The following is a 24,705-nucleotide window of genomic DNA, read 5'->3' on the forward strand; positions in this document are numbered from 1 at the left end:
CTGCCTGGAAGTCCCATCTATACCGCCTGCCTAGCTATTGGTCATTGAGCTCTTTGCTATTGGTCATTGAGCTCTTTATTACACCAATCACAGCACTATATCTTCACACAGTGTACAGATATCCCACAACAACTGAATAGTGATGTGTGGTTTTTCCTGAAAAGGCTTCACTGCTAGGTGCCCTTCCTCACGTCTGTCCCCTCGGAAGCACTGAGGGCAAGGAGCCATCAGACAGTGGGGACCTGGGGCCTTTTCTCCTTCTGCTCATGAGCCTTGTGGAAGGAAAGTGGGCCGGGGAGGTGGGGGGAGGGGGACACCATGAAAAAGGAGCAAACAGATTCCCTGTCTCTTTAGGAAAGAGAAAACGGATAAGAAACAGGTGGATAAAGAAAGCCTGGGGGGCGGGGGATTGTGAAGTGGGAAGTAAGGAGGAAAATGTAGAGAAAAACTCAGGGCAGGAGACATAGGAAACAGCACAAAATTCTAAAAGGATACATTATAATCTTACCACCAAAAGCAGTACTTGATTGCTTTATTAAATGAGGAAAATAATACGGAATTTTTTCCACCTAAAAATCTTTACAAATACTGTGGGGCAATTAGTATCTAAACTGTGGGAGGTTCTTTTCTAAGTATTTAAGTTGGGGCTCTCTCTCTCTCTCTCTCTCTCTCTCTCTCTCTCTCTCTCTCCTTCCTTCTTTCTCTCTTTCTTTCTTTCTGTTTTCCTTTTATTATTCCCCTTCTCTTTATCTATTTTTGATCACGTTTTCTTTTTCTAACTAGATATGATAATGTAAATATTTTCCCATGTTACTGAAGCACACATACACCGGAACATGTAATATCAGAAAGCACTGTAGTAAATCCACAGAGCTGGCAATGGAGCTTGACTCTGACTCCAAATCTCAGCTCAAGTGCTAGCTCAGTCAAGAGCTTCTCTGTGCTTCAGTTTCTTTATCTGGAAAAAAAGAAGAAAGAAATGATGCCCGCAAATACAAATACAAAATCCCCCCCCCCAAAAAAAACGTATCCTGAATGAGATTAGCACAAATATATATCTGCCAGTGTGCATCTGTTTCTGATATTATTACTAGAAGCCATTTTTCTGTTCTTTAGTGAGCACCCCGTGTCTGGGACTCCTCCATGCAATGCTGACTTAAATCATAATGGATGTCTTATAAAAAGGAGTGCACCGCCGGGCGGTGGTGGCGCACGCCTTTAATCCCAGCACTCGGGAGGCAGAGCCAGGCGGATCTCTGTGAGTTCGAGGCCAGCCTGGGCTACCAAGTGAGTTCCAGGAAAAGGCACAAAGCTACACAGAGAAACCCTGTCTCGAAAAACCAAAAAAAAAAAAAAAAAAAAAAAAAAAGGAGTGCACCGCACCAGAGTGCTAATCAAAGCTGTCACTAACACACTGTCTCAGCAGCATCATGCCAGAGCAGGCTGAGAAAAAGTTAGTAACTGTGCAAAGTCGTTAATGTTGCCTTGATAGTTAGGGTAATCTTTTAGTGTACATTTAAGAATGAGGGCCCAGATTTAATGAAATCGGAGTGTTGTGGTCAGGAGCCAAGGAGGCGGCCTTGAACAGGCAGAACTCCAGTTTAGAAAACCACTGAGGAGTGGCAAAGCGAGGCTCCGGTGTGCTTTGTGAGCTCATCTAGGATTCCCAAAATGGAAACCTGGACCTGCTCTCTAAACTCTCTTGGCCTGTCACCTTCCTCTCTTCCTCCCTCCCTCCCTGATTAGGACAGAAATTAATGGGTCTTGTTATGGCATTTTGCTGCATACTTTCTATTAATCATCCGACTCCAGACCCCCTCAGCCCTCCTCCTACTCTTCTCTGGCTCTGAGTGGTCCCCTCTGCCTTCATGTCACATGTATTTACTTCTGTCCCCTTCCCACTCAAGACCTCCTTTTCCATCCTATTTTTTAGTTTATGACCTATACTCATACCCTTCCACAATATAAAAATTAAAACATAGCATCTGCACGTAAGAGAAAACACTGGGCAAGTGCCTCCTTGTGCCTCAGTTTCTTTATCTCATTCCCTGGATCTGCTCTTTCCAAGTGCCATTAGTCTAACGGTGGCTGGGGTGGTAAGCTTGCTCTTACTTTTCTGTAAAATGTTCACAGTTGGAGAGGACTGTTCTAGTGAAGGAAATCAGAGTGCAGCTTCAAAAGGACAGACACACAGCCACATGTGGAGGAAGATCCCCACAGCTATCCTCCTTTGGCCCTTACAGGAACTGGCTTTGGTGGTGTGTTTAGAGTGAAACTCAGTCCTTAGTTGAAACCATAAAGGGGAGATGCCACATAATTAAGTTTTCATTTGATTGGACTGTGTTCTCTTGAGTTGAAAATCAAAAACTGTTCTAAGTTTATATATACTCTCTTAGTTAGGGTTTCTGTTGCTGTGAGAAGATACCATGACATAGCAACTCTCACAAAGGAAAACATTTCTTTGGGGCTGGCTTACAGTTTCAGAGGTTTAGTCCATTATTGTCATGGTGGGAAGCAGGCAGACATGATTGTGGAGAAGGAGCTGAGAGTTCTACATCTGGATGAAATGGCAACAGGAAAAATGAGTGACACTGGGCCTTGCTTGAGCTTCTGAGACCTCAAAGCCTGCCACCCCCAAAACACACTTCCTCCAACAGGGCCACACCTCCTAATAGTGCCACTCCCTATGAGTCCATGGGGCCATTTTCTTTCAAACTACCACATATATTCAAATAAAAGTAGAGTAAGATAGGACAATATAAACTTCCAGTTCATTACTTGTATCTTAATGGATATTACCATAACTGAAAATTATGTTTATGCATAAAAGCAAACTACAATCAAAAGAGTAAAGTATAAATTAAAGCCTTTAACTCACAAACTCAAACTTAAGAGTTATATTTCCAGTAAAATTTTTAATATTCCCAGCAATAGGGTTACTGAATTTTTATTCGTGTGTCATTGGGTCTATTCTTTTTTTCAAAGTTGGTATAATCTCATCTTGAAGTAATAGTCACAGATTTTTTTTAATTAGTGGAATCCAAATAAGTGTCATGCTTGTGCATTTTAAGGACAGAAAAGTACATTAATATTTAGGGGGAAATATCTGTGGATAGAACTGAGGACTTTTTCGGAGTTAAAGGCACTGAAGAAAAGAGATACTTCTTAAAGATGTAGTTAGAGGAAAAGAAAGAAATGTGTGTTATATGGATGATAATTTGCAAGGGTACGGAATTCACATACGATCAACATGGGACCCGTGAGTGACACTCTTGACTACAGTGCAGTGGGAGGCACGATGGCTGTGGCTACAGATGGTACAAATGCCATGAAACCAGCAGCAGTTGATGAGGAAGGGAAGTACTACAACAGGGGAGGCACACATGCTCACCTAATTCTACCTGTAGAGCAAAGGGTGGTAGGCATCAGATGGATGAGGAGGATGGGAAAGACTGTTCCAGGTAGGAACTAGAGCACATCCCAAACATGGCTCACAAAACAATAAGGTCTAGAAGGATGTAGTCACAATGTCCTTGTCAGGAAAGGGCTTGTGAGCCACGTTAAGCTGACTTTCAGTTGAAATCACAGAATGTCCCTGAGGTGTCCTAAGCAGAGAAACAGCGTTATAGCTCTGTTTGCAGGATCATCTTAAATGCAGAGGGCACGTGGGTTAGAGGCTGGAAGTTGGTGGCTGTAGTAGTAATGTGAACAGGGGCTGGTCCACAGTGGAAGGACTGTGTGGAGATGGAGTGCAGGAGCATTGTCCAGGCTGAGAGGGGAGTCGAGGATGGATGCCAGACTCTGGCTCCTCAGCTCAAGTAGTTCAGTGCTATCCTCCGAGGTGAGGCACTCTGGCTAAGAGGAGGAGTTGTGGAGTTGTAGAGATGTTGAGTTTATAAGACATCATGGGAGAGTAACAGATGGTGGTTGAACAGGTGAGCTTGGAGACAAATGAAGCCGTGCAGCGCTGGGCTTAAAAAGGAACCCAGGAAGCCGGGCGGTGGTGGTGCACGCCTTTAATCCCAGCACTCGGGAGGCAGAGGCAGGTGGATCTCTGTGAGTTCGAGGCCAGCCTGGTCTACAAAGCGAGTCCCAGGAAAGGCGCAAAGCTACACAGAGAAACCCTGTCTCGAAAAACCACAAAAAAAAAAAAAAAAAAAAAAAAAAGGAACCCAGGAGAGAAACAGCCAAGAAAGAAGAGCCAGAGGAGGACAGGAAGGAGGATGCAAGGGCCAGGAGAGTTTCTAGAGGCAGAAACTGGTCAACAGTGTTGACTCTGCCACTCGGGAAGTGTGAGTGACTAGCTGCCCATTGTTACTACTATAGTTAGAAGGAGGGAGCTGCTTAGACTGTCGGAGCTGGTTCAGGGGAGAGGTGATGGAAGAGGCAGTTTGTGGGGATTGACAGTGACTGGTAAGTGTGGAAAAGGAGAGAATAGCACAAGTTTGTCCTGAAGGGTGAGCCTAGAAAGGCCGATGCCAGGAGGAGAGTGGAGTCCACAACAGTCTTTGGTTTTGTGTGTCTGGTAATACTGATAGGTCAAAAACAGGAGGGGGGTGTTGAGCCCAAGATGATTTGAGCATTATTATTGTTTCTTGTCAATTTTTAGCTAATAATGTAATGTATGTATATAATGTATATATGTAAATTTTTGAACAGTTATTGTGTAAAGTAATAGTCACTTTAGAAACTTTAACTGTCAATGACTATCGCTTTTCTCAAAGTTGTTATAATCTGATTTGAAAACAATATATAATGATTAAAATCAACTAGCAAATAGAGCTCAGAAATACTCCTTAATGTCCACAATAATTTATTTTTTATATTTTAAAATTACCTTTAAAGTGTGTGCGTATGTGCGCACACATGCATGTTGGGGCCAGAGGACAAGCTCTTGTGTTGTTTCCCTCAGGTGCTGTTCACCTGTTTTTGAGACAGGTCTCTCATTGGCTGGGAACTCACTGGTTAGGCTGGGCTGACTGTACCCCCGCCCCCCTCCCCACCACCACCACCCAGCACTGTGATTAAACAGCTCTTCACTCTCCTTCATCCGGAGCCTTTTGCCTTTCGTGAGATGATTTGTTTTCTTCTCTGTTTTAATTTCTTTTATTTCTGTCTCACTATGATGACCAGGCTGCCTTTCCTGCCTCAGGCTCCCAAGTGCTGCTGGGATTGCAGGTGTGCTTGAGAATACCTGACCGTGTTTCTGAAGGGCTGATTTGTTTGGATTGTCTGATTTTTCTCATGATTCAAGTGATGTGTCTGGGGCAGGATTTCCAGGGAGGCATGTCTTTCCTGGGCATCTCAGCAAGAGGTTGGGCTCATTATTAATAACATCAACTATAAATATTATGAAATGGTGATACTATCTTTTCAGTGGATCTATGTCTTGAGGATGTTGTATGTCCTGCAGCATTCAGGCTCCAGTTAGTTCAGCATCCGTTTTAATTCTTCTCTGAATTGTTCGGATGGTTGCAAGACGGTCATTTCCTAACCCCATCCTTTCTTATTTGTCGATTCCTGCATTTTAGCGGGGGAGGGGGAGCAGCTCTTTCCGTGTCTTTGTGTCTCTTTATTCTTTCTCTTGCTCTATCACCCAAATGGACTCATGGGTACTTTCAGAAACTAATTCTCTCCATTACCCTCTCCCACTCACTCTCTCCCCTCTCTTCCATTTCTCCACCTCTTTTTTCTCTTCCCTTCAGACTTTCCTTTTCCATTATCTCAATTGCTAGTAATTTGCTGTGACTGTACAGGGGATAAACCTGACAGAGACACATGATACCTGGTTGGACAGTGGTCACCGGCTGCACCCAGTTCAGGCGACAAGAGTTCTATTAAGCTACTCTGACTAATGTTAGAACACAAATTAACTATTAGTGTTTTGTACACAATTTTGCTGTTTTAAAAACACTCCCCTTGCTTTTGAGATTATAGCTGCCTGTGCTTGGTAAAGTACCACATTTTGTACAATTCACCAAAACAACTGAAAGTGTAAGTAATCTGGAATCATTAAACTCTTTTGTTAAATTAACTGAATTGTGGCCAGTGCTACAACTGAGAAGGCTAATGACCTCCTTCGGGCCCTGGGGGGAGCAGCTGAGGGCACAGTAACAAGACAGACTATACCAGAGACACTGAACCAGCTATTAGAGAGCAGATTTAGGAAGCGCAAGCATCCTATTTCCTCTGAGTTTCTATGGAGAGAACTCAGGGACACTTGTGATATCCTATATGAGGAAGTTATAAGAGAGTAACAGCCAAGACTCATTGCTTATCGCATGTAGACACGGTCCTCCTGCTGTCCATAATGATCTAATTAATTCACCTAATTAGGAAAGCAAAGGGGTAAAATGCCTCACATGTATCCTACTGGCACAGTGTATTACGATTTGTTGCCACCCAAGCAACAACTTCAAACAGCATGGCGAGGTCTCCTTTCTCATTTAGATTATAACACATCCACAGATGCTACGTCCAAGGTCACATGGCTGGTCACTGAAGAGTCAGGACTCAGCCTCAGAAGAGAACCACTAACTTTCACCAGTTAAGATAACTACTTCCTCTCTCTCCAGTCAGTATTATCGTCAAATGCATAGCACCCTCCTAACTGCATTGTGGTACATTTCAGTGGCATCACACACTCACATTGTACAGCTACGGTAATGAAAACTGAAACTATGCCCATCAGACAATCCCTGCTTATCACCCTCTTCCCCATGCCTGCCAACCACTGTTCATTACATATTCTCTATGAATTTGACCATTTTTGGTCCCCACTCATAAAAGCCTGATTACACAATGACTTTTTGTCAAGATCAAGAAGTCTTGGCATAATGTCCTCAAGGTTTGTCCATGTTTATACCTTGGAATTTCTTCCTTTTCAGGGGTAAATAATACCCCATTGTATACATGTGTACCACATCTGTTGATTCACTTTCAGTTGGGGGTGTCTAGATCTGTTAGACCCTTGGTTAAGCTTATTTTTTTCAATTGAAATTAATTATTTTCTTATTTTATCCTTTGGATAGAACATTGTTGGCATATAGGATGCCACTGATTTTTTTTTTCTGTGTGGATTTGGTGTCCTGCAACATCACTGAATTCAATTATTACTTCAAAACAACTTTGTGGTAGAGTCATTAGAGTTTTCTCTACATATAATCATGCCATCTGAAAGCAGAAAACTTAACTATTTTCTGTCAGGACTGGTTGTGTTTTACTTCCTTTTCTTGCCTGCTGTCCCTGGTTAAGACTTACAATGCTATGTTTACTAGGAGTGACAAGACATGTCATCCTTGTCTTATTTCTTTATCTTAAGCTTCCAATTTTTCAATACTGAGTATGATGTGCTAACTGTGGACTTTTTGTATGTGGTCTCAACTGTGTTTCCATACATTTTTTCTAGACCTAATTCATTGGGAGTTTTTATTGTATGAGGATGTTGATCTTGTCAAATGCTGTTTCTGCAACTATGGAGATGGTCGTGTTTTTGTCTTTCATTCTGTTGATATGGCATATTGTGCTTTTTGATTTGCTGGTGTTGACACACCATGTATCTCCAGGATAAATCACGTTTGGCTGTGGTGTTGGATCCTTTTGAAATACTGTTGTGTTGCTCTTACTGGTTGCCTTGAAGATTCTTGCATCTGTTATTATCCTGCGTGTTCCTTTCCTTGAGGTGTCTTTTCCTTATTTTCATATCAAGGTAATTCTGGCCCTGCAGAAAGAGTTTGGAATAATATCCATCCCTTATGCTGAACATGGTAGAGATTGTTAGTAATCCCTATTTAAACATTTAATGAAATGCACTAGTAATGCCAGTGGGTTCTGGGAGCAGGGGATGATGGTAAATTTTTGATTGCTGATTCAATCTCTTCACTTGTTAATGCTTGGACTTCCTATTACCTAAAGAAGAATGTTCACAGGAAAAAATTTAAGGGTGTTATTGTTCTTAACATTAATGGACAAGTATCTAGGGTACTACGTTTTGGTATAATACTGATATTTACTTTGAAATAGATGATTTTAATTGTGTCAAAGAAGTGCCCTAGTTTTCTTAAGTTACTAGGAATTTCTTCTTTTTCTCGTCTCTCTTTCATTACCTCCTATCTTATCCTCCTTTTCCTCCTCTTCTCCCCACCTCTTCCCTTCTTCCTCCTCTAGAATAGATGTTGTTGATTGTTAAAATGCCTTTCATATCTAGGTGTGCTAGTACATGCTTTTAATACCAGAACTTGGGAAACTGAAGCAGAAGTATCTGGAGGCAACATAATGAAGCCCTTTCTCAGAGGGAAAAAAAACCCCGTCTTTCATGCGAGTTGGGGTCCCACTGTGATTTCCTCATTTTGATCTATTGCTGAGATGACATACACTGAGATTTCCTAACAGTTCCCACCTTTACACACCTGTAATGACCTCCACTTGGTTCTGGTGAATCTCTCACGTACTTGTTTGTTTTCAAAGAGGTCTTGATTTCTTGGAGATTTTGTAGCATTATCTATAAAATGTATCCATGTTTAACAGAACCAGCAAATTCCATTCTTTTCTGTATGAATTTTAATCCATTATTACCCATGGTAGACTTGTTAAGATTCACAACCAAACCCCAAGCCTGGTATTGGGGCCACTGCTTGGATGAACTTCCTTCCCACTTGTTTCTATTTTTGGTTTTGTCTGTTTGGTTGTTTGCGTTGTTTGTTTTGTTTTGTTTTCATTTTTGTTTTTTATTTTTGTAATTAGATTGCTCTTCTCTTCAAATTTTCTATACATTTTTTTCTTTCCTCCCTCTCTCTGTGTGTGTGTGTGTATGTGTGTGTGCAAGTGCCTGTGCACATGTATGAGTGACCATGGAGACACACAGAAGCAGGAAAATGATGTTGGGTTTCCTCTATTGATATTTACTTAGTTGGGTTTTCTCGACTGATATTTACTTGATTCCATGAGATAGGGTCCCTCGCTGAACCTGGAGCTCACCATGTATGTATGTAGCTCAGGTTGTCCTGAAACTCACAGAGTAGAGTTTAGACCATAGGTTGGCTTCAGACTCACAGAGATCCACCTGCTTCTGCCTCCTGAGTGTTGGGATTAAGGAATTTCGACACTATGCCCAGCTACATCATTAATTTTTAATGTTCTACAAAAGCCATTTTTGCTTTCTCCTGACCTCATGTGTTATTTAGAGTAGCCAAGCATGTTTAGTACACGGTGTTATATGCTAGGCAGTTTCGTATTTTGTATTTTATAATGTTTATGCTTCCTACTCCATTTGGGCCTTATAGAAAATTAACAAGGCAAAAACTACTATTTTACAAATGGATAAAAGGAAAACCTTAGCTCTTCTAATATAGTTAGTTAGCCTTGAATCTGGGACAGTATCCAATTACTCCATCTTTAACTACCTCTGCCTTATCCACATAGTAAGCAGTGATAATGATCTTACATTGTTGCAGGGACATCAGGGGTCATATGAAAAAGTATAGTGTAGTGAAGACCTCTAAGCTTGACCATTCATTGTTGCTGCCGGAGGCACTGCAACATTGGTAATGGCTTCACAAGTCCTTTCTTTGTACGTGAGTGCTCTGAATAAAGCCACACCCATTTCCTAATAATTTAGGAAAAACTGGTAGGAACTTTTCCATTTCTGAAGGATTATAAGCAAGGCCAGTCAGTAACTCAGCACCTTCTATATGACCATCCAGAAGCCTGCATAGAAATACACCCTCTCTATCAATGAGCTCCATGTATAGCTACACCCTCTCTATTAACGAGCTCTGTGTAGAAAGATAGCTCTTGCCTTTGGGCCCATGGATAAGCAGGGATGAACCACAACCCACAGTCCACAGTGTCTTAGCACAAAGACTTTTCTAACTGACTAGTGTCTTGCTGGGGTTTTATGCAAGCAACTTTGTATGACTTTTTTAAAACTACCACTTACCAAAAAGCTCAATATCAAATCATCATACCAAACCCTCGGCTTGGTTCAACAGCCCTCACTCAGGTGTCATTACCTTCTGCCACACTGACACTCAGAGCTATGTTATATTGGCACTAGTGGTTACTGTGAGGTTACAGGCTACCAGATGAGTAAATGTGGAAGCCACAAATTTATGCTATGGAGATCCTGGTAGGCTAGATGTAGAGGATGCAAAGTTACCATACAGAGCCTCTTATGTACTATGAGGTGCTTATCTGGAAAGGCTAGGACAGGCAGCCACAAATCCTCAGAAAAGCCTGCTGGTGGTCACCCAGTGTTCTCTCGCCCAACAGCATATGGGCAGGCAGAGGGTGTCTGTGCTACATCTGGAGTCCCTTCTGCTTGCTGCCTGACAGCCATAAGGGCTCTGAACCGTGGATCATGGGAAAAGTCACTTTATTAAAATGCTACCCAGGCTGAATGTACATTTCTAAAGCATTGTTTCTCTACATGTGAACCTGGGTCTACCTGCATCATAATCATGTGGGTGCATGTAGAAATGCATCTTTCTATGTATTTGTCTACCTATTGTTTTTCTCCCATGTTAGCATGGGAGACGACCTGGAGCATAAACTGTTCTGTAACCTTGGCACACCTGATTGTAACATGATATCTGAACTTTGTAAGTGCTTATAAATATTTGTTCAATAACTTAATTCTTCAACTCTGTACTGACCTACTGAGTCAACATCCCTAAGATTGAAGCCAAGGAATTCACATTTTAAAGTAGTACTTCAGTGATTCTTAGGCATACTAAATATTAGGCATTAATTGGTATCCCAAAGTGATCCAGTGAATTCTAAGATCACAGAAGGGAAAGGTCTTTACACCAGTTTTGTTGTTGAGATTTCATGGGTGCATTTCCCCTGGCATGTCTAGAGAACACTATCTAGCAACCGGCATCCTGGGCTTCCGCCCTTACAATCTTTCTGCCTCCTCTTCTGAGGCTTTCCTGGAGCCTTGGGTGTTGCGTTATCAGCTGGAGTTGGGTATCCACCATCACTTACTCTATGCGTTTCAGCAAGTTGTAGGTATCTGTGATAGTTCTGTCTGTTCCAAAAAGAAACGTCTTTGATGAGGGGGATACATGAACACATGAGCAACACTAAATGGGCTCAGCAGGCTGTATATACATGTGTGTAAAGAAAAGATCTTGAATTTGGGAGTATGGGAAATGGCACGAGAGGAGTCCGAGAAGGGAGGGAAGGTGGAAGTGACGTAGATACAGTGCCCATGTATGAAAGTTCTCAAAACAAAATCAAATCAATAAAAATGATGTAAGGTTTTGTGTCCACAGCCTCATACTGTCTGTCTGGCGAGACATTAATATTCTCAGATTACACTATGGAAATAAAATAGGAAGTGAATTTTGCATTCACTGTTTCCCAGACAGGTTTGGACGAAACCTCTGATTCCTGAAAACAGTATGTTATCATCAAAGACTACAACCTTTCCTCAGTTCTCTTCAGGGATGTGGCCACTGAAAGACTATCCATCCATGCCCCCAGGAGATTCCCTGGGGGAACACCCATTCATGTACACACAGCACAAAGTGTACTCGGTGGGTTAGAAAAAAATAGAAGAGAGCATGAAGTTGGGAGACAAAAGTGATGGTGGAGAGGGAGAAGCTGGAGGGTGATAATGAAGGGTGAATTTGATCAAAACACATTAAGTGTGTGTATAAAATTCTCAAACAATTAAAAAAAATCTACCCTTTCCAAATAGCCTCACTAAATGTGTGGTCCCTTTAAGTTTGTTCTGGAAGTTTTATGTTTATTTTTAGTTATAATCCACACCCTTTCAGCAGCCCCTGTGTCGGGTGGTCATTTCCCCTCTCAGCCTCCTCCTTATTTGATGAATGACGTGAGACTAGAGCCGAGCCTTAAGGTCAGTTCTAATGTGCCCCAGCTCTTGACTACTCAGTGACAGCTGAATGGTTTATATGTAACGAAGTATCCTGATGTAATTTGATGAACAGATAGTGATTATTAATCCACCCCACACATTCCAAATTTAGGCAAACTAGAGAAATTTAAGAGATGTGTAACCAGTTTCTAAGAGTTTTCTTTGAAGTCCCATGCTTACCTACAAAATACTATGGCAATTTTAACGTGCTTAAAACTTACTGTAAGAGAGAAATACATTGTCGAACTTCCCTATGAAGTTTGAACAGCTCATTGAAAGCAGGGTGGAACATTCTATGATCCAGGTCACAGCTTCATCAATGGTGGGTCACAATCTCATCTGTGGGTCACTAAACTGTGGGGGCCATGAAAAATCTGGCAACAGTAAAAGGTTTATGACTGTGCAATGAGCAAAAATTAATTCAAAACCAATGTGTAGTGATTACAAGATGTTTCTGGCAGTGCCTACTCACATTGTATTCTACAATTTCACTGCAGACTTGGTTCTGAATATGCAACCAACAAATATGCAGCACTTGGTTTGGTGCATGCCTTCATGTTACACAATACCAACAACCTGGTTAAGGTTTAAGGCTACTATATGCTACACAACACCAACAACCATCACCCGCAACAACCTGGCTAAGATTTGAGGCTATTGTATGCAAAGAATTGCAGTGCTTTTACTGTAGATACACAATTGTCTGCTACTGTAGAAACTCAAATGATGCAATCACAGAAAACAAAGATTTTGATAGTTTTGTTCTTCCTCATCACATAAGTATCAGATTAGAATATCTCTGGATTATATGTTAGAATGATTAATTTTTTAATTGCTGTTATAAACACATCGATAAACTCTGGAAAACCCTGAAGATGATCTACATCCTGCAGCATAAAATATTCAGCCAGGATTTAGTTCTTTGTGTGAAATTAAACAGGCGCGTGCATCTCAATGGTATGCGTGTTTGCTTTCATCTTTAACAAGTGGTAAAACTATATGCATTCCAAAAACTAATGTAAGTTTCTGGGCTAGGTAGATAGTTCAGTCTAAAGTACTTGCCTTTCAAACACAAAGTCAAGAGTTCAACCCCCCAGAACACATGTTTTAAAAGCTAGACCTGAGAGTGAGACTGAGGAAGGCAAATGCCTGGGACTTGCTGGCCAGTCAGCCTAGCCTACTTGATCAATTCCAGGCCAGTGAAAGACCCTACCTCAAAAGAAAAGATGGCTGGAACCTGAGAACTGACCTCCACAGACACGCGTATGCACAAACATGTGCACCTGTACCCATGTGCACCTGTACACACATGAGCATGTAAACACGTGCATACACACATGCAAATAAGATAAAATGAATCTCTTTGATTTATTATCAGTAAATGTTTAACTTGTGTACCTATTCCATATATATGTATCCAGAATTGTACAAATCTTTCTTAGGCAAAGGGGGCTGTGAACAGAAGGTCTGGTCTAGGAAAGGTCTTGGAAGACTGGTCCAGGAAAGCTTGAATCTTAAAGGATATTCCCAGGACTTTCTGAAAGATGGGACAATATAGGAAGTAAGGTGCTTGTGAGAGCTCGTTCCCAGCCCCATTGCCTCCCTCACTTCCCCGTCTCACAGGAGTCTGGAAGATAGGATTCTCTGGCCTTACGGCCATGCTCTTCACAGTAGTATCCCTGTAATGCCTTTTGCTAAATTCTAGCCTGACAACCCAATCCCCAGAAACCTTTCCGTTACTGTTGCCCAGGTAATTGCCTCACTTTGCTCGGGCAGAACTACCTAAGCCAGCAGCTCTCAAAGCTTTGAGATATAATGTCTGCTGTATATTCCAACTCTTTGGTCAAGCTTCTTCTTTTTTTTTTTTCAATCTGTAATGAAATTGGTAGGAAAATGTAACTGACATACCCTTTACAGAAGGTTCAGATTATTTTAAAGACTAAAGAAATGTTAAAGCATTCATTCACCTGTAGTAAAATCACATATTTTTGGAAAGACACCAGAAGGGATGATGAGGCAGCCAGCGGTCACTGTGTGTTTAGATCTTCATGGGCTGACAGACCAAATCCCAGTCACTGCTCACTGAATGCCGGTAGCATCCCCACCCAATTTTTGTATTACACGCTCTGTCCTTACTTTTTCAAAAGTGTCTTCATAAAACTTATATTAATGAATCCAATGGGGAAAGTTACCAGCCTTAGAAAATATTTCACCACCCACAGCTCCTTCCAACTACTTTGTTCTTTGTTTTCCTTCAGAATCTTAAAATATAAATATCACACTGCATTACAATAATCTCAGCAATGGCTATGTGTGTATCATATGCCAAGCCTTTAAAAATATTTTTGCATTTGTTAAGTTATTGACTTGCTTAATCCTAATAACTATAAATGCTATCATTTTCCATGAATATTTGGCACCGTATAACTTGTTCTAGAAACAATTTCTCGTGATTATCATAAGGTTGAATTTTATTGTGGGAAAGAAAAGTGGCAGAATGTAATGATGCCTCTTCATCTAGTGCCTTCCTATCTAACTGATTGTCATAGTAAGCCAAGAGGCAGCTCTGTCCTTTGGGAAAGAGATCTATTGGAAGGAATATGGTGTTTCTTCCTCGTGTGCCTGTCTATCTGAGGGTTTGAAATTTGAGTTCCAGGTTTCCATTTGCTTTATACTTTCAGGCTTTGAGGGTATATAGGTGGTTTGGGGAATCATATTTTCATCCAAATGTCTCAGAATGGATTCTTTCTTCTCAGTGTTCCATCAAAATAAAAAACACTGTAGATCCACCATTTAGTTTGAAAATTATTTTCTAAAGTGAAGATTTGGACTGAAATTTTTCCCCTGAACTTCTCTTTCATTGTCAAATGTCTTGTTCCCAAACAGAACTGTTTCAAATTAATTAAAATGATGCATTTTAGCAGTCTGTGGGCAAAGCAGAGGGACAGTGTGACCATTTTACCAAGAACACGGTGTGGTCAGTGTCTCCCAATAATGGTAAGAAATAGTCATATGTCACCCAGCACGCGGGAGGCAGAGACAGACAGATCTCTGTGAGTTTGAGGCCAGCCTGGTCTCCAAAGCTAGTTCCAGGAGAGGCACAAAGCTACACAGAGAAACCCTGTCTCAAAAAAAAAAGAAAGAAAAAGAAAAAAGAAATCGTCATATGTCATACTAGAAGATAAATGCATTTGTTTCTGTCCCTGGAGACAGCCAAAGAGCTGTCTTAACTGAGCACTAGTTAATGATATGAGTTGGAGTCTACCATCTTGAGGCTCCTTACACTGTAAAGGCAGAAAAGAAAACTAATCCAAACAAATCTAATATATTCCTTTTGCCTTACAGAGGGAAAATGATCCCATCTGATCTTGAAAGAAGAATCCTTGAAGTCAAACAGAAAGTAAGTTTTTGTAAGGATCTCTGACCCATAGCAATATGTATTTTGATCTATAACCAAGAAAAAGTTATTTAGGTTTTGCTTGTAAAACAGACCTAAACTCCAGTCTCCAAGCTTCAACAAGAATATGAAATTTTTCAATCACCATATTGGTCTCCAAGTATATGTATATGATGTATATGTATATGTGTATGTATGTGTATATATGTGCTTTATAAAAGTTTAAGTTGCTGCATAGATCATCTATACAGAGACAGGTTCTAACGCCCCCTTCAGGCTGAATTTGGTTCTAGGCAACAACCTTTCTCACAGCTAAGGGCTGGCATGCTCATGCAGCATGTGAATGACTGTCGTCACATGGAATTTGGAGAGAGCCATATTAAACCATACATCTGATTCTGAAGACACAAATTTAGAACTCTTTTAGAAATGACAAGACAGGCTAGGGATATGATTCAGATGGGAGAGTGCTTGTTTAGCTTGCAAAAAGCCCTGAGTTGATCCCCAGCATCCAAGTGTGGTCAAAACAGAAAAGTCAGAAGTCCAAAGTCATCCTCAGCTCCATGTGGGGTTTGAGGTCATGTTGGAAGATAGGAAATCATGTCTCAAAATATAAAATAAAATAACAATATCCATCAAAGAATATGCCCTTGGATGGTTTGCAAGTCAGGCATTGCTTTTAGAATTCTCTGTTTAACTTTTAGTAAATAAAAGATACAATGCCTGGTTTAGCACTAGATATTACTATATGCTTAGTAGTAATCATTTATTTTCATATGCCTTCTTTTTTTCCTACAGCTTTCTTGTATTAGAAAGGGGACTAGTAATACAAACCATAAGATTAAACCTTTGCTGCCACCTAAAGACAAACTCTGAAACCTCAGGGTCTATAAACCAACAGAACGGCCAGGACAGCCTGGAGTGACTGCATGGAGCTGATCGTATCTGTGACATTCTTCCACCCTCTCGTAGCCATATCCTACTATTTAAATAAATTTTCACGTTGCCATGGCTTGGAGAATGTTTAGCCCCATGTGAACCCTCCCCTCTAATACCCCCAAATAAATCACCTGAGCTAGTCCACATAGGAGCATGGGCTGGCAGGGTCCCTCTTTGCCCCACCCTTCTTCCCACTGGTCCGTGCCAAGGGAGGAGTTAGGTTCAGGTGGCTGGGTGTGAAGAAGAAGAAAGAGTAGAAAATAAGCAAAGAAAATAAGAAGGATCGTCCTGTAGATGTAACCAACGGTCTTATTAAATAAGAAACACAGAGCCGATTCAGAGAAGAAAGCCAAGAGGTCAGAGCTATTAGAGCCATAGCAAGTGCGTGGCAGCGGTGGCGCATGCCTTTAAGGACCTGGAGGGCGGTACATTCAGGCAGTGACGAGGCAGTCACATGTTTGGGTTTACAACCAATGAGAAGGCAGAACAGCTAGACTATATAAAGACATACACACAGGAAGTAGGCCCTTTTTGGAGAGCTCTCTTGACTGAAGAGGATCCCTGAATCAGGAAGGGTGAGGCTCTTAGCTCTGACCTCTTGGCTTTCTTCTCTGAATCGGCTCTGTGTTTCTTATTTAATAAGACCGTTGGTTACATCTACAATCGTCCAGTCTACCTGAAGTATGTAAATGGACAGGGGACACCGCTGAAAACCTCCAGTGCAGCAAAGCCAGTGCTGCTAACTGCTGCTGTCACAGGGCAGCCATCGGGTGCAGTCAAGGGGAGAGCTCAGAATCTTGGAGGAGTCATTGGTTGAACCAATCTAGAGTGATGATGACTCTTGTGACGGTTAAAAACAATGCACGTGGTAGGGGAGAGTTGCTGTGTTTTTAATCAGCCCCTGGAAGCAGCCTTGGGTCCTAGCTGTGGTGGCCATGCCCATAGTGCCAGCACTGAAGAGACTGAGCTGGGAGGATCGTCACGTACTGAGATCGGTCTACACACTGAGTTCCAAGGGAGACAGAGCTACATAGCAAGACCTTGTCTCAAAAACTTAATGAGTAAATAAACCCAGAGCCCCTGTTTACACAACCGGGCTTTCTTGTTTTTGTAGGGATTTGTTCCTTTCCTTGTGAGTGCCACAGCTGGAACCACTGTGTATGGGGCTTTTGATCCCCTCTTGGCTGTTGCTGACATTTGCAAAAAGTATAAGATCTGGATGCATGTGGATGTAAGTACCCCTCAGCGACTACCCATTAAATACCTTTGCATGGTTTTTAGATGAGACTCATGGAATACAATTTGCTCTCTCTCTCTTTCCTTCCCTCCCTCCCTCTCTCTCTCTCTCTCATATTTAGAATGGTGGAATCTCAGATTTTAAAGATTTCCGAGGCACAGAACTTACACAGTGTGTAATATTAGAAACAGCCTGAGACTGATTATGTATTAAAGTTTCTAACATGAAAAAATTATTGACATGCCCAGTACTTGAGCTTGGTTCTCAATTTATTGACCCATAATGTCCCTGGGTAAAAGTCACTCCCCCCGACACAGTTACACATATGCAGATCTCCCTTATAAGTATAATCTGGATTTACATTTGTAACAAAAATCTACAGTATTATAGAACTCAATTTCAAGTTAGATAAAAAGGGTAAAAAGCAGGCTTGACAACTTACTAGGAAATATGGATTACCAAACTTCCAATATGTTAATTTGGTAAACTAAAAAGCTGGACTATATTTGAGATGTTTTGACCCAAAGTCTAATGACACCAAAATTTAAAGAAACTTTGTCACCATTTTATAATGGAAAATATGTCCATTTTTACAAGGCTGAACTGAAGGGATTTAAATTGAGTGTGTTACTTGGTGTGACTTTAAGATCAGTTGCCATCTGCAAAGTACTCACTAATGATCCATGGTGAGATAAAATGTTTGTGATAAACAATCAACCACAAACCATCACCAACGGCACAATGTTTAGTTCGGCTGATCTTTTTTTGTTGCAATATTTTCTCCATAAAGGAAGTGATAAATTTTACACATTCAGGTACAAACTCCTTATGCTGCTGTAAGCTAAAACTGCAAGTGGCATTGACCTGGGTCATTCTGGCTTTCAACATGGAACCTGTTTAATGGTTCCCCAGCTCATCTTATCTACTCCAGCTGTGGCAACCATAGGCATTCTCGTTCTGAGAGCATGGCCTTCTAAAGGAACAACTTAAAAACTACAGGAAAGGCTGGGGAGACCATCTTTCTCCCATTCATGCAGACTGAAAAGATGTGTCTCCAGTTTGACTCCATAATTATAAACATGTAATATATAAATGTAAGATAGAGTCTGAGACTTCTCACCTTGAAATTTAAAGACCTCACATTATTAAAAGAAGGTGCTCCACTCTCTTAATCTACATGAAACTGTGAAGGTCATTTTCATACTATGACATTCCCATTAATATGGAAGACACCAAACTAGAAATCGAGGCCATGGAAAGGTGCTACATTCTTACTGGTCTGTTTTTTGTCATTTCAGGCAGCTTGGGGTGGAGGATTACTGATGTCCCGGAAACACAAGTGGAAACTGAGCGGGGTGGAGAGGTACGCATAATTTCCTAGTCTGCAATGTAGAATGTTAACAGCTACATAAAAGAAAATGGCACTCCACTTCTAAGGAAGTCTTGGGATGCCAGCAAGCCCACTCTGCTTGTACTTGTGAGCCTTGCCTATGTGTAACAACAAAAGAAGAAAAAAAAAAACATCAAATCCCACATCAAATGGCTTTCAAAACTGAGGGTTTATTTCTAGAATTCATTCCTGACATCTTGGAATGATTTTACAACCTGCAGGCTGTCCACATTTTCCTAAGGAGGAGAGCTATAGCTTTCATGTTACCATAAGAATAGCATCCATGGCTTTCAAGAAAGCAATGAATAGTTTCTCAAAGCAGGTTTATAAACACTTTGCCCTTTACCATTTGTAATGCCAAAAGTTATGTTTGGGATCAGATACAGTCAGCTGAGTTGAAGTAAGACATGCCAGTGATTTGGTTCTCCTGGCTTCATCCCACAATATCCCTTTCCTGGCAGCCCTGATTGATGCAGTAAGTAAGTTTTATGTGGGGCCGGAGCAGCAGACCATTGAAAGAGGCTGCAAAGCACAAAGGAAGTAATGTTTGATTAGCATAAAACATATTGAGGTCCAAGGGGGAAATACAGAATACAAAATATGGCCTCAGGCTGTGCTTCTGCACCACATGCAAAGGGCAGCCAGTTCTCCCATCACAGCACAGCAAGTGAACCAGGTCAGCAGGTCAGCACAGTGGAGAGTTCTGCTACTCCAGACCACAGAGAAAGCCTTAATTCATCAGAGGCTGACAACTGCCTACCATGCCCTGCCAAGCAGCCAGATGCTGTCCAGGAAAAGCTTCACCATGGCTCTGCCCCTAGACATCTTGGCACAAGTTCTGTGTCAGGACCAGGGAAGAGGTTTCAGGAGCTTGGGAGCATCTGTCAACAGGCAGAGAGGCCAGACCAGAGAGTATCTATCTGTGTGAGACCAGGCGGCTCAGACTCACACAGACAGAACCCATGAGTGTAGAAGTGGGGAAGGAGGAGGAGGTCGGAAATAGAGCCAAGAGTGTCTTTTGAATTAGCAGAAATAGGGCTAAGGAAGAGTCGGGGCAGAGCAGCCAAGCCTCGCATCATGAGATGACAGTCCCTGAATCTGCTGCCAGGAGCCTTGGCCTCAGCACAGCAAAGTTAAGTCACCAGCACTGCCCTTGTTCTGACTACAAGGCCCAGGATGGGGGGAGATGAGAGCAAGTGTGCTTCCATGTACCTAGTACCACACACGCCTACCCAGAACTGAACTCCTGGGTTTTCAGAAGTGGTCAGTGAGCACACAGCACCTTCCGTTCTGTGACTGTTTCTGACACAAAGTGTAAGCATCTTTTATACTGCCATTAATGCCACCTCACTCGGCAAGTGCTGAAAACCATGGAGCACCCCACCACCGCCACTTGAAAGCTCACTAAATTACTCACCTGGAGCCTCGGAAAAATAAACACCCACACGCTTTTGTACTGAAGACTATTATTTGAGAGAAAAGCTCAGAGTGTTCATCTCGGAACACAGAGTCCTCTGTGTTCTTGTCGCTACAATTCTCAAAACCAGGTTATGACTAAATTTACCTAATGGAGTAGCCAAGGATGGAATACTCAGAAATAAGGGCACTGCCATGCCATGCTCTGAGCACATGTAGCAGATGGTAACCATCCCACAGCATCCTTAGCATGATGTGCCCTCTCTTTGGTGAATAAGGTCACAGAACCTGTGGAAATTGTTGGAGCACAATGTGTGTGGGCTTAATTTTATGAAAGAAACGTGACTCCATTGGAGAAATAACTTTTCTCCAAGCATCACAAGCCAAAGTTTAGGACTCACTCCAAGGGGAAAAGAAACCCATGGTCCATTCTTGCCCCTCTGTGGTTTCAGGGCATTCCTGAGTGACAGTCTCACAGCACAACCACAAAGCGCTATCCAGCATCCTCTTGGGGAAACAAACCAAATCCTTCAGATGATTTTCTTGCTGGCACTGCCTTTCCTAGAGCCAGTGTAGCCGAGAAGGCCTGCTAGGAGCCCGGATCCTCCAGAGCATGTCTGACATTGTAACGGTTCGCTCTTCCAGGGGACTTAAGGGCTCCATGGGGGATGCAGTGAAACAGCTGTGTTATCAACTGCCTTCAACCCCACTTGAGAGCCAAGGCAAGCATGCTGATAAGAGAGATGGAGGAAGAAATGGTCCTTCCTAGATCTCATCATTCCAGGAAGAAGGTGCCAAGCATCGGCACTGGGGCTTGGCATCATCCAGTGAGGGGCAGACATGAAAGAAGGGTACTCCAGCTGGAGAGCAGAGATGTTTGAAAATGTCCTTGGAGAAAGTTGAGTCCAGCCTGGGTGGAGGGTAGGGTGTATTTGTGGCCCTCTGTGTGGAGGTAGGGCAGGAAAGTGGTAGAAATGCAGAAGTCCTGTCCAGGGAGTTGGCGGAATATCTGCCACATGTAAAAGTCCCAGGGGTGCTGTCCAAATGGACCCCCTTGAGGATTGTTCATTGGCTTAAGTAAGATTCCTGGTATAGTAAGTGTCCTCTGATTGGCCAGATGACACCTGTCATTCATCATTACTTCCCAAAGCCCTCACATCTTGAGTGGTGAGGGGAACAGCAAGCTAGGGCTCTTCAGACATAGCTGCTATGGGCTGTTCTACTGCCTGCCTTCCTCTTGTGGCTTTCTTTACACAAACGTCATACTATGACCCTCATCCCAAAGACCTTCAGCATCTTGGCAAGCATTGAGCTTGCTTGACGAATATGGAGTTCTTGGCAGGAGCAGTTGCTTTCTGTGGGCAGGGACCGGAGCAGTGCAATGGGAGTGGAGGGGAGAAGTCAAAGGAACTTGAATGGGGCTGAAGAGACACCTTGAGAATCTGGATGTAGGGACAAATAACATTGAGCAAAGTGAAGCCAAGAAGGAGGCAATGGTGTGACGGGCCCAAGAGTAGAGAATACTCAGAGAACAAGAATTAACCTGGTGTAATGGAAACGCACAAAGGAAGGGAAGGGGTGTAGGCTGAACACAGAGGTCACCATGGGGCATCCCCAGTCATGTGCTGCAGTTTGGAATTGGAGCTATAGGGAAAGACTATAAACAAAACTGTAAAATAATACCAGTGCCTAGGGATGAGAGAGAGTAAATTAAGACTATCCAGATTAAGCTAATAATAATAATTATTGCTGGGTGGTGGTGGCTCAAGCCTTTAATCCCAGCACTCAGGAGGCAGAGGCAGGTGGATCTCTGTGAGTTCGAGGCCATCCTGGTCTACAGAGTGAGTTCCAGGACAGCTAGGAATATTACACAGAGAAACCATGTCTCGAAAAACCAAAATAATAATAATAATAATAATAATCACAGTTATTATTATTATTAAAGAAGTATGAACCATGCTCCTAATGTAGTTTAAGTCCCTGAGCTGTGCATCTTAGAGCCACAGTTACCGAAAGAACATAGTGTTTTGTATGAATGAGGACAAAATTTATTGGAAACTGTGCTGTAAGGCAGGTTAGGGCTGAGACACGAGGATAACAACTTTGAATCATCATAGGCTTTGTAGTGAGACCCTGTTTCAAAGAGAAACTAAAGGAAAAGCAGAAGAGGAAGGAAAAGGTAGCATGGACCATATTGCTCATCTCAGATAGCATGAGGTGAGAGGTGGCTTCAGGGGAATAACTAGAGGCCCCCCAGGAAGGACACATGTGAGAAGTATGTTTATGAATCGAGTAGGACAAAGGCCATCAAGGAAAGGACAGGTGATCGATGCAGTAATATCTCCTCATTCAGGCCACTGTGGCAGTCAGAGCAGGGACAATAGAAGCACCAGGATGACCCTTCCATCTGCCCAGTGCTCTGGTCAACAGTGGCTAAAGGCAGGACCCTGAATTCAGTGATCCCCTAAGTCACCCTAAGGGCTCTGAGACCACCACACAGGCAAACATATGCATTCACTGGAGGTGAGGGAAAGGAAAGCGCATGGGAGCATGCTCACCACCCCCATCTCTGTGAGCAATGGAAGGCTGCACTTCTGTAGACCAAGGGTCATCCTGGAGTATAAGGACAACAACCTGGAGGCTCTGGTGCCAGGTGTAGAACCTCAGTAACCTGAGTGTGATGGGCGGTGCTACCCTCTAATATGGTTTTGTTTTGTTTTGTTTGTTTTAGGGCCAACTCTGTGACATGGAATCCACACAAGATGATGGGTGTCCCTTTGCAGTGCTCAGCTCTCCTGGTTAGAGAAGAGGTATGCTTTCCCTGACTTTGGGACCAGTCCGTGGTGGGATCTACCTGTTCTCATGCAGTCCATGGTCTCCGCTTAGGTACAGGTGTTCACGTTGTTTCCCACAGAGAGCTCTTCTGAGCTCTTGTTTGCAGGGGAAGGACCTGATGCCTAGAGGGGAAGGAAGGCTTGCCTCTCAGCCTTTAGAACTGAGACCTTGAAATCATTTGCATGTTTTCTGCAAACACCTTTCCTCAGCTTGAACCCCCCTATCTTCCCAATAGAGAGCTTCTATGTCCCTTTCTCATTAAATTCATTAAATTCATAGTTTGTTTCTGGAAATATGAGAAGAAGGAGTAGATTTTGCCATAAGAAAAATTAAGTTTTGACCATAGGAAGTATATACATGATAAAGAATTAAAGTTAGTGTTCGGATTTAGATACATATGCATGGATATATATACATGGATATATTATATGTCTCATAGTTAAATTTAAAATTGAATGTTGTATTCAGAATTTAAATTTAATCCTCATATATGTATTAACCACAAAGAGAATAAGCAATGCCCACTTTCACTCAAGGTACTTAGATACACAAAGTCTGAGCTAGAGTCTTGCTGTTGGCCTCTGCATCTCCCTTCACGTGCCAGGGTGCAGTCATAAGGCCTCAAGAACTAAGCAAAGAGCCAAGTGTGTGGTTCACATTTGTCATCCTAGAACTACGGAAGCCCAAGCAGGATTGCTGTTGGTCAAGCCCAGCCTAGGCTGCAGAGCCAGACCTGGCCCAGAAACAAGCAAATGAAAACAAAATTAAACTAAGGCACTTCAGTTCACCCCAGTTAAATTTTGTCATGTTAAAATCACGATACTGGATTTTAGTATCATGTCTAAAGCCGTTTTTAAATATTAAACTTTGCTTTTTAACAATATTTCACTTTTTTTAGAAAATACAGATAAATTTAAACTCACCCAAACTCTGTTATTTGGAGATAATATCATTACTGTCTTTAAATATATACTTCCACAATTTTCTAGGAATGTGTATATTATATATAAATAGATTTTTACACATTCAAAATAAAACTGCTACCTTGTATCTCATATACCACATTCTATATTTAACATTCTAGGGTGAACACGATTTTTCAAATTTTTATTTCAATGGTCTTTTAATGCTCTATCACATGATACCTAGTTGCTTGACAAAGTCCTTAAACATGTATCTTTATCACTTTTCTGATTATTCATCTCTTTAAGAGGGATTTCTGGGTCAAAGGGCATTCTTACTTCTTTCATCCTTCTTAATAACTACACATTTAAGCACCATGTTTTTTGTGTCTTCATCAAATAAATTAAAACCTGGACACAAACTGAAGACAAACTGCCCTACAAAATTCGAGGAACACTTTTTAAATTATCCCTTGGGACTGGCTTTCACAGCAACACTCACTCTATCATCATTACCCTAGCCCACGTACGCCTCAGCTATACTACTCGAAAACAAGGAATAAGCCTTTGTTATTTATGTCCCAGCTTGGTAGTGGCTTGCATTCTGTCACAGCAAGCCAAAATGAGAAATGTAAGTCAGATGATAATAGGCCAACCTGGATCCGAATAGATGACTGCACAGGAAAGATCTGCCGACTGACAACTTGA

At 42.0% G+C, this 24,705-nt stretch overlaps 1 protein-coding gene across 1 annotated transcript in view; it reads left to right on the plus strand.

Moving 5' to 3' along the window:
* Positions 1–24,705, plus strand: part of Gad2 (glutamate decarboxylase 2) — a 69,442-nt gene that overhangs the window by 30,412 nt on the left and 14,325 nt on the right. Inside the window, exons 9-12 of the mRNA XM_052726938.1 lie at positions 15,227–15,281; positions 17,332–17,448; positions 18,753–18,817; positions 22,992–23,070. Of these exons, the coding sequence (XP_052582898.1) occupies positions 15,227–15,281; positions 17,332–17,448; positions 18,753–18,817; positions 22,992–23,070 (316 nt within the window). The remainder of the gene's footprint in view (positions 1–15,226; positions 15,282–17,331; positions 17,449–18,752; positions 18,818–22,991; positions 23,071–24,705) is intronic.

This window comes from Peromyscus californicus, unplaced genomic scaffold, assembly GCF_007827085.1.
Source record: "Peromyscus californicus insignis strain IS unplaced genomic scaffold, ASM782708v3 Scaffold_8__1_contigs__length_139910024, whole genome shotgun sequence".
Classification (NCBI taxonomy): Eukaryota; Metazoa; Chordata; class Mammalia; order Rodentia; family Cricetidae; genus Peromyscus; species Peromyscus californicus.